Source organism: Hemitrygon akajei, unplaced genomic scaffold, assembly GCF_048418815.1.
Source record: "Hemitrygon akajei unplaced genomic scaffold, sHemAka1.3 Scf000073, whole genome shotgun sequence".
Classification (NCBI taxonomy): Eukaryota; Metazoa; Chordata; class Chondrichthyes; order Myliobatiformes; family Dasyatidae; genus Hemitrygon; species Hemitrygon akajei.
Window position 1 is genome coordinate 3,459,464 of NW_027331959.1, and position 17,580 is coordinate 3,477,043.

Below are 17,580 nucleotides of genomic sequence, written 5' to 3' on the forward strand. Positions count from 1 at the left end.
ATGTATATGAAGGATATAAGTCAATTCAATTCACCCTCTCCACTATCTGTTCTGGCATTCTGACTCCAATCTCTCCTGCAACTTTAGTTTAACCACACACCTTGGCACACTAGCACAAGCAAGCTTTACCAGGAGGATATTAGACCTCTGCTGGTATTCATTCCCGAACTAACAAATCCCCTATCAGCCCTTTGACATTCCTCTGCTAGGTAATCCCCCCCCAACAGTGTCTAATGTGGTCTAACTCTTGATGCAGTGGAAGGCCACAAGTGTACTCAGTGGTGGCTATTTTACCTCATTACCCTTCCTGACTCTCACCCAGTTACCTCTGTCCTGTACCGTGGGTGTAACTCACCTCTCTTCATGACATATCCATCCTTCCCTCTGACTCCTGAATGATCCCGAGTTCATCCATTTCCAGCTCCAAATCCCTAATGTGCAGGGTTATATGGAGTCAGGTATGTGACAGTATCAGGGGCACTGAAAGTCTGCCTGCATTCCCACCAATGTCCACTCTAATTTGTAATGACCAGCCAGTGCAAAAATCTCGTGCTGTGCAGTTTTTACCCAGTGACAACAACATGTGTGAACTGAATTTTATTTAGAAAGGTATTCATTTCAACAGTGAGCAAATCACTGTCAATAAGAACTTTGATCTCCTCTGCATTTGATCAAGTTCATCTACACTCTCACACAACCTATGTAGCAGGCCTAGAGCCGGTAATGGAGGATTTTCCCACCAGCACTTTTGCACACAACCTATATGTGATTTTCTTGCTAAATGATGCTTTAAGAAGTCAAATTTCCAAATATAACTCCTCTTCTTCCCACTTGTAAATTCTCCAGCAACTTTTGCATCACCACAATACACACAGGTGTTACGAGTGTACTATTACTGTGGCTATGCTGCTCATGGGAGAGAGAGACGAAACACAGGGACGACCATTTGCTACAGATAAGATGGGAGCGAGAGAGAGACTGTTGATTTATTGTATTTTGACTCTTCCTGGATTATTTACTTTCACTACAAGGACTTTACTTTGCTCGTTAACATTTCTCAGGAGACTGCAGGAGTGGCTTGATTTGATTGAAACCATCATTCAGAGTTGATGGATAGCTGAGACCCCATTAGTAGGGATAAAAGACAGGTCTGGAGAGACACCCTTCAGACACACCAGTGGACATTGACTGAGGGTTGTGAACCCACAAGGAAGGTGGGGGTTTTGGAGACCGAAGCAGGAGATCGGTCAATAAAACTCCCAGGGTAACAGCAGGGCTGGTGGGTATTTGTGTGTGTGTCCACTCATGCCAGAGTGACGAGACCACCACAGAAGAACGGTCTAGCTGAAGGACGGAGGGGTCAATAGCCGAATGACCACAACGGTGCAACAGAATCAAAAGGCAACAGGAAGGTTTGCTGACTGCAGCTGCTCAATCTCTCACTCTCTCTCTCTCCAACGATTACCACACAACAACTATACCTACCTCAGCACGCATAAACTAAACTGAACTTTATACTTTTCTATGACAATTCATTTACCCCTAGACATCGATACAGCTTGTTTATTATTGCTTATTATTATTCCCACACTTTTAGTTTTATTATTGCTAACCTGTGTTATATGTATATTTGCATTATTGGTATTGTTTTGCTTATTTTACTAATAAACACTTCTGAAAATAGTACCACCAGACTCCAACAGATTCTTCTCTCTCTGCTGGTCTGACACCCAGTTACGGGGTACGTAACAAGTTGGAGCCTCATCTTGGGATTTGATTACCACATTGGGGGGCCAGTGAATTAGAATAAAAGTCCCTTATCTGATCTGGTTGTGCGGACAACCAGACAGGAAACCAGCAGAGAAGGAAATTGACAAATGTTTAAAAGAACCAACTACGGGGGCATTAGAGGATGCCAGAAAGTTGGAATTGGTGAGTGTTGCGAGACGATTGAATCTCTCGGCGGTGAAATCGGTGATGAGAGAGTTAGAAATACAGACAGCAATAGCTGAGTATTATGTATCCCAAGATGTGTTTCCGTCGGGGGCATTGGACCTGTTCCCTGTGAGGAAACCAGTCGAGCGTGAGTTTGAGTTACAGATAGAAAGATTAAGGTTGGCTGCGGAGAAGGAGAAAAGGGAGCATGAGTTCCAGATAAAGGAGTTGGAGGCTGCAAGGCAGAGAGAAGAAGCAAATAAGCAGAGGGAGGAAAGAGAGAAAGAGAGGCAGCATGAGCAGGAAATGGAGAAGTTAAAGGCATCGCCGGGAAGAGATCGGGCAGCAGACCCAAATGAGGGGTTCAAGATTGGTCAGGAGATCCATTTGGTACCTGCATTAGAGGAGCTGGATGTCGATAAGTTCCTCCATTTTGAGAAAGTGGCTGTGAATTAGAACTGGCCTAAGGGGAAATGCGCTGTTTTGTTACAGAGCGTACTGAGGGGGAAGGCTCAGCAAGTGTATTCGGCATTGTCTATGGATGAGTCTAAGGATTATGAGGAAGTAAAAAAGGTTATACTGAGGAGTTACGAGTTGGTGCCAGAGGCATACCGGCAGAAGTTCTGGAACTTGAGAAAGCGTGGAACCACACGTATTTAGAGTTTTCCCGTGAGATGCAAATGTATTGTGAGCGTTGGTGTGCCTCAAAAAGGGTCGTTGGAGATTATGATAAATTGTTACAGTTAATGCTGATTGAGCAGTTCAAAGGTTGTATCCCTGAAAGTATGAAGACGTACTTGGATGAGAAGGAGACAGTGACTCTGTCTGCGACTGCCAAGTTAGCAGACGAGTATGCCTTAACTCACAAGACAAAGTTTTCCTGAAATAAGAGCTACCAGACAGGCAATAGGGATGGTAGAGAAAGCCCACCGGCTAAGGTAGAGAATAAGCAGGGAACTAGTGGAAAAGGTAAGGAGGAGGAAAAGCAGGCTGGCAGGAAGGCTCCTGGCTTTACATGTTACAATTGTGGGAAAGCTGGTCATATAGCATCTAAGTGCTTTGCTCCGAAGAAGGAGACAGGAAAAGGGAAAACAGCAATCCCGACTGGTTGCATTGAGCCGGTCAATAGATCGATGAGGAAGGCGAAGTTAGATACAGCGCAAGAGGGGCGTGAGAAGTTTATCTCGGAAGGGACAGTGTCTGTGAAGGAGCGTGAAACCCCAGTTCCAGTGCAGATCTGGAGAGGTACTGGGGCTGGTCAGTCTTTGATTCTAAAGAAGGTGTTAGATTTTGGTCCTGACACCGAGATTGGGGAGGTTGTGTTAAGAGGTATCGGAAAAGGGACTGAGGCTGTACCTTTGCACAGGATATTTCTGAAATGTGACCTGGTATCTGGACCAGTTGAAATAGGGGTGCTGTGAAAACTACCGATGGATGGCGTGGACTTTCTACTTGGTAACGATCTGGCAGGTGGTGACGTGTATTCAGCAGTGAAATTAACAAGCAATCCTGTAAGTGCTGAGGATCTGCCCCTAGATTCTAAGGCTTATCCCGCATGCACAGTCACTCGCAGTATGTCTAGAAAGGCGGCTTAGAAAGGAGCCAGTTTAAATGAGTCCAGTGTTGATTTAGCAGAGACATTTTTACCAACCCTGTACCAAGAGGGGTTAGAGGATGTGGAGTTAAGGAAAGTAAAACGGAGGATAGTGGAGTTAAGGAAAGTAAGGTAGACGAAGCAGATTTAGTGTTGTCAAGGAACAAAATTTTGACCTTTGCCCATAAGATACACCTAGGGGGACTTTTTGGAGTGAGGAAGGAGGTTAAGGAGGCACAGAGTAAAGATAAGAAACAGATGGGGCAGTTAGAAGGTCCAGGGTTGGACACGGATGATCTGTCTGGCTTGACAGAGCTGTTTTCAGTTGAAGAAGTTGTGTTCCCGATGATGTCAGAGAAGTCCTAGATGAAAGGGATGCCGCTACCTTGAGGGAGTCTGCTGGGTTAGCAGACGAAGTTGTTTTAACCAGCAAGGTTGTGTTTACTCCAGATGGGAGTTGCCCAGAGAGTACCTGGGAGGATCAGGGGAACTTAGAATTTGAAAAAGGGACTGGTATTGAAAGCCCAGAAGAGGCAGATGTCCCATTTGCTTGTGTTCAGGTTGTGAAGGATGTGGAGTCACAGGGTACTGAACGCTGTGTGGAAGCTCAGAAAAAGTCTGAGGTATCTGATTTAGTTGAAAAGGAATGCAGTTCTTTTGGGTTAGATGGACTTGGTTCAGTGGAGAAAGGGTTAACCTTGGCACTGGTAGAAAGTGAGAATTCTCAGTCTCTTGTGTTAGAAGGTGTGTTAAAAATTAGCAATGAGATGGAAGCTGGTGAGATGAATATTATTGAAGGAAAAAGGAAAAGTATTGTTCCTAAACTTTTGAAAAAAGTAAATTTAAAGTCGGGTTTGGTTCCAGAAGTTTTGACAAAAGGGAAGGGACCGTTAACTAAACATTGGCTTGTTAACAAGGTGCCTGCAAATCAATTACAGTTTGTTTTGAAATTTAAGGATAAACAACTCGATGTTGTTCAAGGATGTGATTTGGTGAGGCAGAACTTGAAGTGTTGTTTTGATCAAGAGGGATCACCTGCAGAAGTTAAATTGGAAACTAATAGAATTAAAGATCCTGAAAATAAAATTAATGACCTGCTTAAAATTAGTGAATTGTGTGGAAGTTCAGAAAATGGGTTTAGTTTGGAAAACATTGGTAATAAGGCAGCTCCTGTGAAAGGAGTCTGTGAAGGCCTATTCCAAGCTGGTGAGCAAGCTAACCACGTGAGGGTTAAGTGGAAAAGGGACAAAGGTTGACTAAATGCCACTTTGAATAACAGGATCTGGTTTTGAGGGAATTTGACTTTTTTTGACAAAGCATGTGAAAGATAAAAACACCATGGAAGATTAACTGTTTGAATGTTAAGTTTAAAAGTAAAATAGAGATTAGTATTCACAGAAACTTCTGTAATGTATTACATTATAATCACACATGTATTGGTTCACATTTTATAATATACACCTAAGCTAAGATCACAATCCCTTGGTACTTTTGGCTAACATGAAAAACAAATATAGGTGGTTATTAAGTTGGAGTCTGTTGTTACAGGAATTCAATACTAAACTACAACATGTAAAGGGGAGTGACAATGTAATTGCTGATTGTATATCCAGATGTTAATTTGAACGTGTATCTATATTATTTTTGTAGTTAAGACAACTTCTGTATTTTGTTAAACTCTGTAATTCTGTAATATGTTTTATTAGTTAACTTTCACCTTGGTGAAAATTCCTGGAAGGATGGGGGCGTTATGAGTGATGAACAGACCTAATGCACAATGGGGTGCAGAGTTAACCACCCCCCGCCGAGAACCATGGACTATTACTGTTGCTATGCTGCTCATGGTAGAGAGAGACAAAACACAGGCACGGACATTTGCTACAGATAAGATGGGAAGAGACAGACTGTTGATTTATTGTATTTTGACTCTTCCTGGATTATTTACTTTCACTACAAGGACTTTACTTTGCTCGTTAACATTCCTCAGAAGACTGCAGGAGTGGCCTGATTTGATGGACACAGTCATTCAGAGTTGATGGATAGCTGAGACCCCGTTAGTAGGGATAAAAGACAGTTCTGGAGAGACACCCTTCTGACACACCAGTGGACACTGACTGAGGGTTGTGAACCCACAAGGAAGATGGGGGTTTTGGAGACCGAATCAGGAGATCGGTCAATAAAACTCCCAGTGTGACAGCAGGGCTGGTGGGGTTTAGTGTGTGCGTCCACTCATCCCAGAGTGACAAGTCCACCACAGAAGAACGGTCTAGCTGAAGGACGGAGGGGTCAATAGCCGAATGACCACAATGGTGCAACGGAATCAAAAAGCAACAGAAAGGTTTGCTGACTGCAGCTGCTCAATCTCTCACTCTCTCTCTCTCCCTCCAATGATTACCACACAACAACTATACCTTCCTCAGCACGCATGAACTGAACTGAACTTTATACTTTTCTATGACAATTCATTTACCCCTAGACATCGATAGAGCTTGTTTATAATTGCATATTATTATTCCCACACTTTTAGTTTTATTATTGCTAACCTGTGTTATATGTAAATTTGCATTATTGGTATTGTTTTGCTTATTTTACGAATAAACACTTTTGAAAATAGTACCACCAGACTCCAACAGATTCTTCTCTTTCTGCTGGTCTGACACCTAGTTACGGGGTACATAACACAGGTAACACAATTTCTGTATTGGACATAAATATTTCCCCTGAACCTTCCACCTGACAATGGTGAACTCAGTGATGGCAATGCCAATGTATATAAAGGGAAGGGCAGTAGTCTATCTCATTGGAGTCCGGCACATTTGTGATGTGAAAGCTACTTGTTGCTCAGGGCAAAAGTTTTGATATCATTATGTACCCAGAGAGAATGGGTTCAAACATGTTCTCACAGGTAGAAAGTTCAGAACATGAGGAGGTTGAACAAGCAACACACTCAAAATGCTGGAAGAATTCTGCAGGCCAGCGAGCATCTATGGAAAAGTCCACTAATGTTGAATTCCTCCAGAATTTTGTGTGATTACTTAGATTTCCAGCTTCAGCAGATTTTCTCTTGTTTGTGATTGGTGGATGAACAAAGGTGATTTTCTCAACTGGTGATGTAAAAGATTTTGTCCCCTTTCTCCGAGTTCCCAATCCTTGCAATCAGATAGCTGGAGCTCAACTCTGTCTGAGAGATCCATCGGACCCCATTCCCTCATTAGCCAGAAGCTCTCCGGGGCCCTCCCTTTTTGACAGGTAACGGGTGACAGGTGTGTGACAGGTAACATTGTGGGATCTACATGGAAGAGACCATTTTCACCTGTACTGGATGTGGACTAATATCCTAATATAATAACAGCCTCATGTTTCTTCCAACAGTCTGCGACTTCTGTGTCAATTTGTTCCTCTGGATCCCTCTGAGTGTTCGGTGTCTGTTCTATAGTCCCACAAACATGGTCATACCTTTCATATTTCTCCGTTCTACCCATAATGTCTCCCTTGATGATTCCTCCAGTTTGTCCTCACTGAGCACTGTAGTGGCTGAATACTAACACCACATATTTTCCTTTAATCTCTGCCATTTTGTCACCTCTAAAGCAACGGAAACCCGATTGTGGAGGTGAGGGTGGTGTTCAAGCGAGACGCATATGGTATATAAAGTGTTGTGCACTGGACTCATTCCCCACCCTCTCTACACACACACACACACACACACACACACACACACACACACACACACACACACACACACACACACACACACACACACACACACACACACACACACACACACACACACACACACCTCTTTAACACCACTGAGGCCAGACATATATCGCGAGTCATTTTGTCGAGTATTTTGGTTCCATCTACAACAGGGAGACTCTCTCCTTGGCCAACCTTTTTAATTTTATTTCTGATTTCCAATCAGACATGCTGGTCCACGGTCATTTGTACTACCAACATCAGGCTGAAGAAGCAACACCTCACATCCCGTGTGGGTGGCTCCAACCTGACGGCATTTGCATCGATTTCTCCAGCCTCTAGTAGTTTCCCACTTCTCTCCTTTTACTGTTTCCCCTCGGGAAGGGAAATGAGTGAAGAAGAGTAATGCATGAGGTGAGTGGTAAATTTAGAGGGTGAGAGAGAGGGGAAGACAGTGTGGGATATAGGAGCTAGAAGGGAGAGTGTTTGGGAGAGTGAGGAGAAGAGGGTGGGACATAGGGAGAGAGTTGGAATTGGAGAATGGAGGAGGTTACAGACAGGCAGAGGTAAGTCAGTGAGAGAGAAGAGTTAGAGGGAGGAGAGAGGGTGTGCGAGGCAGGGGGTGATGGAGAGGGTAAGACAGAGGGTGACTGAGATTGAGGGTGAGGTAGTGGATGATGGGGGTAGGGACAGGGATTGTGGGATGGGAGAGAGAATGGAAGAGTAAGAGAAACAGAGAGGACTGAAGGGGAGAGAGTGTGAGAGAAATGAAGAGAGAGGCATGAGAGAGTAAGGAGATGAAGAAACAGGAGAGAGGAGTACGATTTGTTGATACAGGGGTGAAAGAGAAGGGGGGAGCGAGGAAAGGGGTGAAAGAGAGTACGACACTGGTCGAGTAAGGGTGTAACGGAAAGGGATAGAGTAGAGGAAAGGGGAGGAAGTGAGATGGTGAGGAAGCAAGGGTGATTGACAGGGGCAATGATAAGGAAGGGGTGAGGGAGAGGTGAGACGGTGAGGGAGAGAGGGAGCAAGAAGGGAGGGCTGGAGTAGAGGGCCTATGATGATGAGGGACTGTGAGGAGTGAGTGGTGAGGAAGATGGAGGAAGGGAGATGGTGTGTCTGATTTGAATTGTGAGACTAACTATTTATTCAGTCCACAGTTGCATTGTTGTTAATCATGTATGTTCACAAGTCACCGAACAAATCCACCGTGGAATTACAGTTCCACGCTGGGAGTTTTACGGCAGACAGGGACCTACTGCAAATCGCCGTACAATGTCAACCCCAGCTGATGCTGGTGTTTCTCCTGTTCAGGTGGCGGTGGGGAAGGGGTTGATCTCAGGTTTGTGTAAATCGGGGGGCCGGTTGCAGTGGGAAAGGGTCGGGACTGGACCAGACAGCTGGAGGCTCCGGGATCTCCAGTCTTGCATACCTGGTTTTAGGTTTGGGCCTGAGTTGGGATTGCGAGATCAGACTGTTGTGGTTCCCCAAGCTGGGAGGCTGGATGTGAGTAAAGGGGACCTGTCTATGTGTTGGTGTGGGGTGAATGGTAAGAAATGTGTGGTAATGTAAATTACCCAAGCAGGGGGTAAATTAAGTTTGTCAACGAGGGAGGATCAGGTCCACTGGATCAGACAGATCAGCTTGCGTGTCCTTTCAGGAGGCAACAATTCTCTCTTCATCTTAATTACTGTCTAATCTTCCTGTTAACATTGAGTTTGTTACAGAGCCCCAGAGTCTGCAAGCAGATGATTGGGAGGAAGCAGAGGGTAATGGTGAGAGCCTGTTTCTTGGACGAGTCTTGTGCTTAGTGACGTTCCCTGGGGCTATGCCCATTGCTACTTGTCATCTATGTCAGTAATATGGTTGAGTAAGTATCGGATACGGGGAGAGAGTTTGCAGCGTTCAAACAATTACTTTTTTTGAAAGATACTCAGTATAAACACCGCCCTCTCTTTCCCTCTCCCCACTCAGAAGTGACCAAAAGCTACTTCAGTAGATGCAAGATCTGGAACTGAGCAAAGACTGTGAGGGAAAGGGAGCGGTTTTAAAGGGCTGGGCTGCCCTTTAACTGAGACTCACCAAACTTTTTCCTGACTGAATCACTGGAATCTCCAAGTCAAATGGGTTCTTTCCAGTTGATGCTCTCAATCCTCAGGCCGGTTCACTTGTTGCTGTTCATTGGTCTTCAGTCGTGGTTTGCTTCCAGTTGGGGTTTTTCTTCCAATGAATCTCTCACCGCAAGTCCAACTTTAACTTGAAAGATAATGAAGCATATTAACAATAAAAGGAAACCAAACATTTCTGCTTAATGTTACTAAGAACAAAGCTCACTGAAATTTAAACATTGAAAGCAAATATAATGATCTCAGTGAACAATCTTTTATTGTCCCTCACACGTCACAAAATTATATGGGATAAGAAGGAGCCATGATTGAGTCAGGGTAAAACATAAGACACCGGAACAGAATTAGGTGATTCAATCCATCTGATCTGCCCACCATTCATCCATGGCTGATTTTTATTCCAACATCATATTCCTGTCTTCCTCTTGTAACCCCGAAACTACCTAACAATCATGAATTTATTAATTTGTCATAAATATACCCAAATGGCAGCCTCAACCAACCTCTGCTGCAACAAATTCCACAGATCAGACATCTTTTGGCCAAAAAGTTATTCTCATCTCAGTTTTAAAGGGAAGCATCTTTATTCTGAGCCTGTGCTGTCAGATCACAGACACTCTGACTAATCGAAACATCCTCTCCATGTCCACTGTATCCAGGCTTTTCAGCATTCGGTAGGTTTACTTAACCATACATCCCTCCACAACTCCCACCGTCCCTCTGAATTCCATTGAGCACAGGTCCAGAACCATCAAATACATAAAGCCGATCATTCCTGAGATTATTCTTGTAAACCTTGTTAGCAACACACCACGTGATCGTGCGTCACAGAGCGGAGGGCGGGGCAGATCTGCGGAAACAGCCTCACGTGACCTGTTGGCGGGACTCCCATTTCAATTCTGCGGAAATAGACAGCCTGGGCTCCTGGTTTGGGTCGTTCAATGCAGATTCAGTGAAGTCAACACATTTCTGACAAGACCAGATGAGTAATTGAGTAATTAATTGAGTTCTAAATGAGTAATTGGCTCTCAGTTTGGGGCTGACGGCCAACATCGGATGTCCCCGCTCGGGATCGCTGTCAATACTCACCGATGGGAAAGGGATATCTTCGGCCCGCAGACAGTGATCTCGACCCCCTTCTCCCCGATCCAGGAGGCGATTATCCTTTACCGACCCTGCAGTCAATCCACTTCTCCGCTGATCGAAAGGGAAAACACTGCCCACACAAAGACAGTGAGCATGCGGGTATAGATTGTTACATCATCCGGAGGGCGGGGCCTCGGGAACAGATGCGCAGATGTTGCCCATCTGTAGTTAAATGGGAGGGGCAAATGGGATCACGTGACTAGTGGGTTCTCCCACCCCAGGCAGTGCCTCCAGCTACCCACTACTCTGTTTCTCACCTTTAATGTATCAGACATTTTAACCCCCAGGAGAAATATATCGTCTGTCCACTCTATTTATTCCTCTCGTAATCTTGAAACCTCTATCCAGTCTCACCCCAGCCTGCGCCGCTCTGGAGAAAACAACACAAGTTTGTGCAACCTCTCGTTATAGCTCATGGCCTCTACTCCAGGCTATATCCTGGTAAACCTCTTCCACACCCTCTCCAAAGCCCCGACATCCTTCCGAGAATGGGGGCGCCCAGAACTGTCAGAAACACTCCAGATGTGGCCTAACTAGTTTTATAAAGCTGTGTTACGAACTGTAACGTTTGAGAAACGAACCAGCAGCAATAGAGTTCACACTGGAGTCTGGTTTTGATGTTAAACCATTTCTTTATTAGGATCTACTTATAATAACTTAGCGAAATAAAGGAAAGTTTATGTGTTATGTGTAAATATAACTCCCAAACTATTGAGCCTGAGGTAACTAAGCTGAGAGACTTGAGATGGTAAAGTAGGAAAACTCAGTAATCCCCGGAATAAATGATGGGAGAGAGATATTTGTAATCCAGGGTGAAACGTAGAGAAAAGGCCGTTACTTCAAAATAACCGTCGTCGAAGTTCTTATCCGTTGAATCCGTCCACATACGAGTTATCAGCGAAAGTGACCTATCACAGGAATACCGTCTTCCAGGGGTTACCGTACAACATACCCAGGCAAGGGTTAACACAAGCGGTCCCCCAAGATATTCCACAATCCATTCCTACGGATTATACGAAGTGACAGCCACATACATTCGTTGCGGTTCCGTATACCGATGATCAACCCACTCTTGTGGGCATAGGAGAGTTCCAAGCCTCAGCTGCGAGTAACTGAAGCTATCAGCTTTTCCTCTCTCTCTCTCTCTCTCTCTCTCTCTCTCTCTCTCTCTCTCTCTCTCTCCTCTCTCTCTCTCTCTCTCTCCTCTCTCTCTCTCTCTCTCTCTCTCTCTCTCTCTCTCTCTCTCTCTCTCTCCCTCCCTCCCTCCCTCCCTCCCTCCCGACTGCCTGTCTGCAGATCGCTCTCTCTCTCTTTTATGGTTAATCCACAGTTAGCGCTGTCAGCCTGTGACTGACGTCATAGTCCCGCCTCCTCACGCCGGCGCTCTTAAAGAAACAGTCACAGTACGACCGCAGGCTCGTAACAGCTGCAACACAACTTCCCGACTTTTGAACTCAATGCTTCAACTAATAAAGACAACCATGCCATTTGCCACCTAACCACCCGATCAATCTGTGCAGTCTCTTTCAGGGAGCGATGAACTTGGAGTCTGAGATCCCTCTGATCATCAACACTGTTCAGGGTTTTGCATTTAACAGTGTACTGTCTCATACATTCGACCTACCGAGCTGCCGAGATGATCATCACTGATCAAATCTCACTGAGATTTCTCAGGTCCTGTTGAATTTATTGCCAAGTGCGCAAGTCCGGGAAGGTACAGGTACAGAGAAACACTGACTTGTGGCAGCATCACAGGCAAGTACATTCGGATAACACACGGAACACAGATTATACGATTCTCTGTCAGTAACAATCTATTATCTATAAATATGTCATTAACCGTATTTTAAATACAGTACGTTCTGTCATGATCAATATTTAAATGTGCAATAACGGACTTGGAAATGTTGAATTTGGTCCATGTTTCCATTCCTCCTGTAATCCACAACCAGCTCCTTTGTTTTTGACACAATGAGGGAGAGGTTATTTTCTTGACACCACTGTGTCGGGGTGATGACTTCTTCTCTGTCGGCTGTCTCGTTATTATTTGAGATTAGACTATTCAGTGTAGTGTCATCAGCAAATCTAATTAGCAGATTGGAGCTGTGGGTGGCGACACAAGTCATGGGTATACAGAGAGTAAAGGAGGGGGCAAGGAGACAGCCCTGTGGGGTATGTGTGCTGGGGGTCAGAGAGACAGAGGTGAGGGAGCCCACTCTCGCGATCTGACAGGAAGACCAGGATCCAGCTACACAAGGCAGGGTGAAGGCCGAGGTCTCTGAGCTTCTTGTCGATACTTCTCGCCTTCGTATGGCTACTGCTCTGCCCATGACTGCAAGGAACTGCAGAGAGCTTTGGAGAGCGGAGACCATCAGAGAAACAAGCCTCCCCTCCATGGACTCTTCCTACACTTCCCCTGCCTCGGAAAAGCAGGCCATGTACTCAGATACCCACAACCTGGACATTCTTGCTGCAAACCCGCTCCCCCCATCGGGGAAGAGATACAAAAGCCTTAAAGTACGAACCACCCGGCTCAAGGACGGCTTCCTGTCTGTGGTTATAAGCCAAATGAATGATAAAATGTACTCGACCTCACAGTGTAACTCAACGTGACCCTGTACCAGATGTCTATCTACACTGCACTTTCTCTGCAGCCATAATGCTTTGTTACAGTTATTGTCTTGTCGTATATCAACTCAATGTACTGTCGTATTGTATTGATCTGTGTGGATGGTACGTCAGGCAAGATTTTCACTGTAGCTCAGTACGTGATAAGAATAAACAAATTCCCCATTTTAATTGTGTGGAAATATTAGACAGACTGAGCTTCTACTTTGGAACCTCAGAAGGAAACTTAACTGACTGTTGTAATTTCTGAGGAATGCAAATAAATGGAAAAGGCTTCAATCTCGCATTACGATGTGCAGTAACTGGGATCAGGTGACCGGTGGTGGGTCTCCCAATTCAATATCAGAATCAGGTTTAATAGCACCGGCATATGTCATGAAATCTGTTGTCTCTGCGGCAACAGGAGAACCTAATTCATAACAATAGATTTTAACAACTATGAATTACAATAATATACATATTAAATCGTTAAATTATATAAGTAGTGCAAAAATAAACATAAAAACTGAACTAAACTTTTAATTGTGTGCAAATTCTGGAGCAAAGCTTAACTGAACTGTCCACATTGATGAGAAGCTCAGAAAAATAGTAAAGGCTAAATTCTCATATGAATGGGTCAGACATCCAGAAATATTGGCTGCACTTTGGCAGGGACAAACAGTGGAATAGACCATAAGACCATAAAATATTGGAGCAGAAGTTGGCCGTTCGGCCCACCGAGTCTGCTCCGTCATTCAATGATGGCTGTTCCAATTCTTCCACTCATCTCCACTCCCCTGACTTCACCCCAAACCCTTTGATGCGCTGGCTAATCAAGAAGCTATCTATCTCTGCCTTAAATACACCCAATGACTTGGCTCCACAGCCACTCATGGCAACAAATTCCACAGATTTACCACCCACTGACTGAAGTAATTTATCCGCATCTCTAATCCAAATGGACGTCCTTCAATTCTGAAGACATTCCCTCTTGTCCTATTATCCCCTACTGTATTGTAGGAAAAGACTGTGGGACTTGAGAGGTTAATGGGTTGCTATAAGCTCCCACTGAGCAGGTGGTATTTGGTGGGGTAGTGGGCTGTTAATGTAGCAGAATGGATGGCGTCGGGCCAGGAAATGGAACAATGCAATCGGTCCCAGCTCGTCAACCGCAACGCGTCCTATATTGTCCTGTGGTAACTGTACCATGTAGGCATGTAGAGGCAAAACAGGATGTCCTTGTACCGTGTAGGCATGTAGGGGCATTGTACAGGACGTTATTATGTCATTGTTTTAAGAAGATATTAATTGCTCCCATTGTTCTAAGGGGATATAGAAAGGGGCCAGGGGCTGTGAGGTGAGAAGCAGGAGAGAGAGAGAGAAGAGAAGCAGAGGAGAGGAGAGAGAGAGAGAAGAAAAGCAGGTAGACAGAGAGAGGACGACATGCAGTCCGTGGAGAAAGACAACAACTAGCAAGACCAGAAGGAACCCCAGGTGGGGACGAAACATCCCAGGTGAAGACCGCGTTCGCTGGCGTGGGTGCTTCATCACACCTGTTCCTGGCCCCGTATGAGTCGTGTGGGAGTGGGATTAACCACACGTTGATAAGTATTGCTTGTATCGGGAAAAGGGCAGTTGCACAGCGTGCGCGTTGATAAGTGTTGCCTGTATCGGGAGAAGGGCAGTTGCACAGCGTGGGTAGTTAAGTTAAGCCGCTTTCCGCAATGAAGTGTCATTTATGCTAATATTTTACCTTACCAATAAACAAGTGTAATCCTGTGATCTGGTGTACAGTCTCATTCTTGTCGCGGATACATTTTCTCTGATACCACGGTCCTGCTTGGTCGGATAACTTTCCGTCCATAACAATTGGCGCTGCGAGCAGGGTATCAGGATGAATTTGTTCCGCCGCAAGAAGGAGGCCACTCCCGAACAGTTCCTTATTCCCGGCTGGACGGATAATTCGGCCGGGTTCGGGATGCTGGCAAATACATTGTCTCAGTTGGGCTCTCCTCTCAGTTGGGAGGATCGCCAACTACCACGGGAAACCCCTATCGGGGAAAGAGTGGCACGGTTATTGCGAGAGCTGAATTTTCCGAAACAAAAGGGGTCCCTGACGGATGCTTTTTGGCTGCTGGCCACAGCCCTGAGGCATCAATCAGGAGTATTATCTGCTAAGACGAAGGAATTGGGTGAATTAAGGGAGGAAGTTGAAGCCATGCAACAGAGGTGTGCTATGATGGGCGAAGTAGTGCGCACCAGTCAGAATCGGGCTTCTGAGCTGGAGGAAACGGGGGTCAAATTGGCAAGTAGGGCCCTCCAATTGAAACACCAGTTGTATAAGCAAAAGGGATCTATGTCCCCGGATCCCGCCCGAGTAAGGGCAATGTTAGTAAAAGGGGATGACATTGATACCTGGGATGGTGATATCTGGTATGATGATGACGACCGATATCCGGACCAACCATCTTACCCACCGTTCCCGGGCCCTGGCTCGGGAGAGGATACCGCCCAAGCCCAAGCCCGGCCGGCAATGGTCACCACGTATACTTATCCTACCCCCCAGGGTGAGGCGGAGGGAAACGATTTTGATTCTGACTATGCTCAGGCCGAGGGCGATGCGCGGGTAAGACCGGGAGAGGCCCTAAACGCGGGTCGAAGGCAGGTACAATATAAGGATTACACCATGAAGGAATTGTCCGGGATGGGCCAGAGGTTCCGGCAGAAACCATCGGAACCTTTGACGGCTTGGTTATTACGGATATGGGGAAGGGGGGCACCCCGTTGGAGCGCCTGTTTCCCCCTGATGGTAACCAGGCCGGCATTGACATGGAGGAAGACGAGGAAGAAAAAAATGGTGTCTGTTGTAGGACAACAGGTATGGGTCCGTTATCCTACAGGTGAACGCCTCCCGGGGGAGATCATTGCTGTGGCCCAGGGGAACACCTGTTGGGTGGCTGTGGAAGGGCATGATCGGGTGGAATGTTTAAATACAGAACGCCTGACTAAACGCGAATGATTGTCTGTTTTCAGGATTTTGATGATGCTCTTATACGGCCTACCCCTGGTTACCCTATCTGTGGAACGGTTACTGCTATTTGGCTTACGCAGTCCCCTACCTGCACCATGTGACCAGACTGCGAGATCATCAGTCTGCCCGGGTCCGTAGGGGGCTGAGTGCTGCTGAGCTATTTTTCGGGGCTATTATTCCCGGGTATGGGGTAGTTAAAGTTTCGCGAGAAGTAGACAAATTATATGATTTAGTAGAGTCTATTGCTAATGAAACGGCCAAGGGATTGGTGGAAACAACTGGTGCGGTTGATGCCCTGACGTCCGAGGTGGTTGCCATCAGAACAGTGGCTTTGCAAAACAGGATAGCTTTAGATTTTCTGCTAGCTAAGGAGGGCGGTACCTGCGCTGTGATCGGCGCTGAGTGCTGCACCTACATACCGGACGTCACGGAAAATGTCACTAACTTAATACATCATGTACGCGAGGCTGTGGCCAATCTGCATAAAGTAAGCGCGGATATTGAGCGGGATAAGCAACCGCACGAGGGTGGGCCTTTCTCTTGGTTTGCAGATTTATTTGGTGATTGGGGACATACTATTGTACAATGGTTTGTGTTTGTTATTCTGTTCATAATTTTTGTGGCTTTATGTGTTTTTGTGATTAAGCAGGTTATTCAACGCTGTGTAACCCCTCGCCGCCGTTGACGAGTTGGTACCGAGGGGTGGAGTGTATTGTAGGAAAAGACTGTGGGACTTGAGAGGTTAATGGGTTGCTATAAGCTCCCACTGAGCAGGTGGTATTTGGTGGGGTAGTGGGCTGTTAATGTAGCAGAATGGATGGCGTCGGGCCAGGAAATGGAACAATGCAATCGGTCCCAGCTCGTCAACCGCAACGCGTCCTATATTGTCCTGTGGTAACTGTACCATGTAGGCATGTAGAGGCAAAACAGGATGTCCTTGTACCGTGTAGGCATGTAGGGGCATTGTACAGGACGTTATTATGTCATTGTTTTAAGAAGATATTAATTGCTCCCATTGTTCTAAGGGGATATAGAAAGGGGCCAGGGGCTGTGAGGTGAGAAGCAGGAGAGAGAGAGAGAAGAGAAGCAGAGGAGAGGAGAGAGAGAGAAGAAAAGCAGGTAGACAGAGAGAGGACGACATGCAGTCCGTGGAGAAAGACAACAACTAGCAAGACCAGAAGGAACCCCAGGTGGGGACGAAACATCCCAGGTGAAGACCGCGTTCGCTGGCGTGGGTGCTTCATCACACCTGTTCCTGGCCCCGTATGAGTCGTGTGGGAGTGGGATTAACCACACGTTGATAAGTATTGCTTGTATCGGGAAAAGGGCAGTTGCACAGCGTGCGCGTTGATAAGTGTTGCCTGTATCGGGAGAAGGGCAGTTGCACAGCGTGGGTAGTTAAGTTAAGCCGCTTTCCGCAATGAAGTGTCATTTATGCTAAT

At 45.8% G+C, this 17,580-nt stretch overlaps 2 protein-coding genes across 4 annotated transcripts in view; one reads left to right on the forward strand and one right to left on the reverse strand.

Moving 5' to 3' along the window:
* The window catches only part of LOC140722252 (NACHT, LRR and PYD domains-containing protein 12-like), a 50,088-nt gene extending 39,497 nt beyond the window's left edge, over nucleotides 1–10,591 (reverse strand). For all 3 annotated transcript variants that reach the window (XR_012097568.1, XM_073037038.1, XM_073037041.1), the window contains exons 1-2: nucleotides 10,444–10,591; nucleotides 9,311–9,484 (exon numbers count right to left, since the gene is read on the reverse strand). The gene's annotated coding sequence lies outside the window, so the exon portion shown is untranslated. The remainder of the gene's footprint in view (nucleotides 1–9,310; nucleotides 9,485–10,443) is intronic.
* A 4,682-nt stretch (nucleotides 10,592–15,273) lies between these two features.
* LOC140722232 (uncharacterized) lies at nucleotides 15,274–16,245 on the forward strand. Its single transcript, XM_073037020.1, has 2 exons — nucleotides 15,274–15,985; nucleotides 16,141–16,245. The coding sequence occupies exons 1-2, from the start codon at nucleotides 15,326–15,328 to the stop codon at nucleotides 16,237–16,239; spliced, it is 759 nt and encodes a 252-aa protein (XP_072893121.1). The 5' UTR covers nucleotides 15,274–15,325; the 3' UTR covers nucleotides 16,240–16,245.
* The last annotated feature ends 1,335 nt before the right edge of the window (nucleotides 16,246–17,580 follow it).

What these genes read in the sequence shown, in the direction of transcription:
- LOC140722232 (XM_073037020.1), top strand. Translation starts at nt 15,326, where the DNA reads ATGCAACAGAGGTGTGCTATGATGGGCGAAGTAGTGCGCACCAGTCAG. An exon ending in TGTCTGTTGTAGGACAACAG is followed by an intron (nt 15,986 to 16,140) that starts GTATGGGTCCGT and finishes GTCTGTTTTCAG; the next exon opens with GATTTTGATGATGCTCTTAT.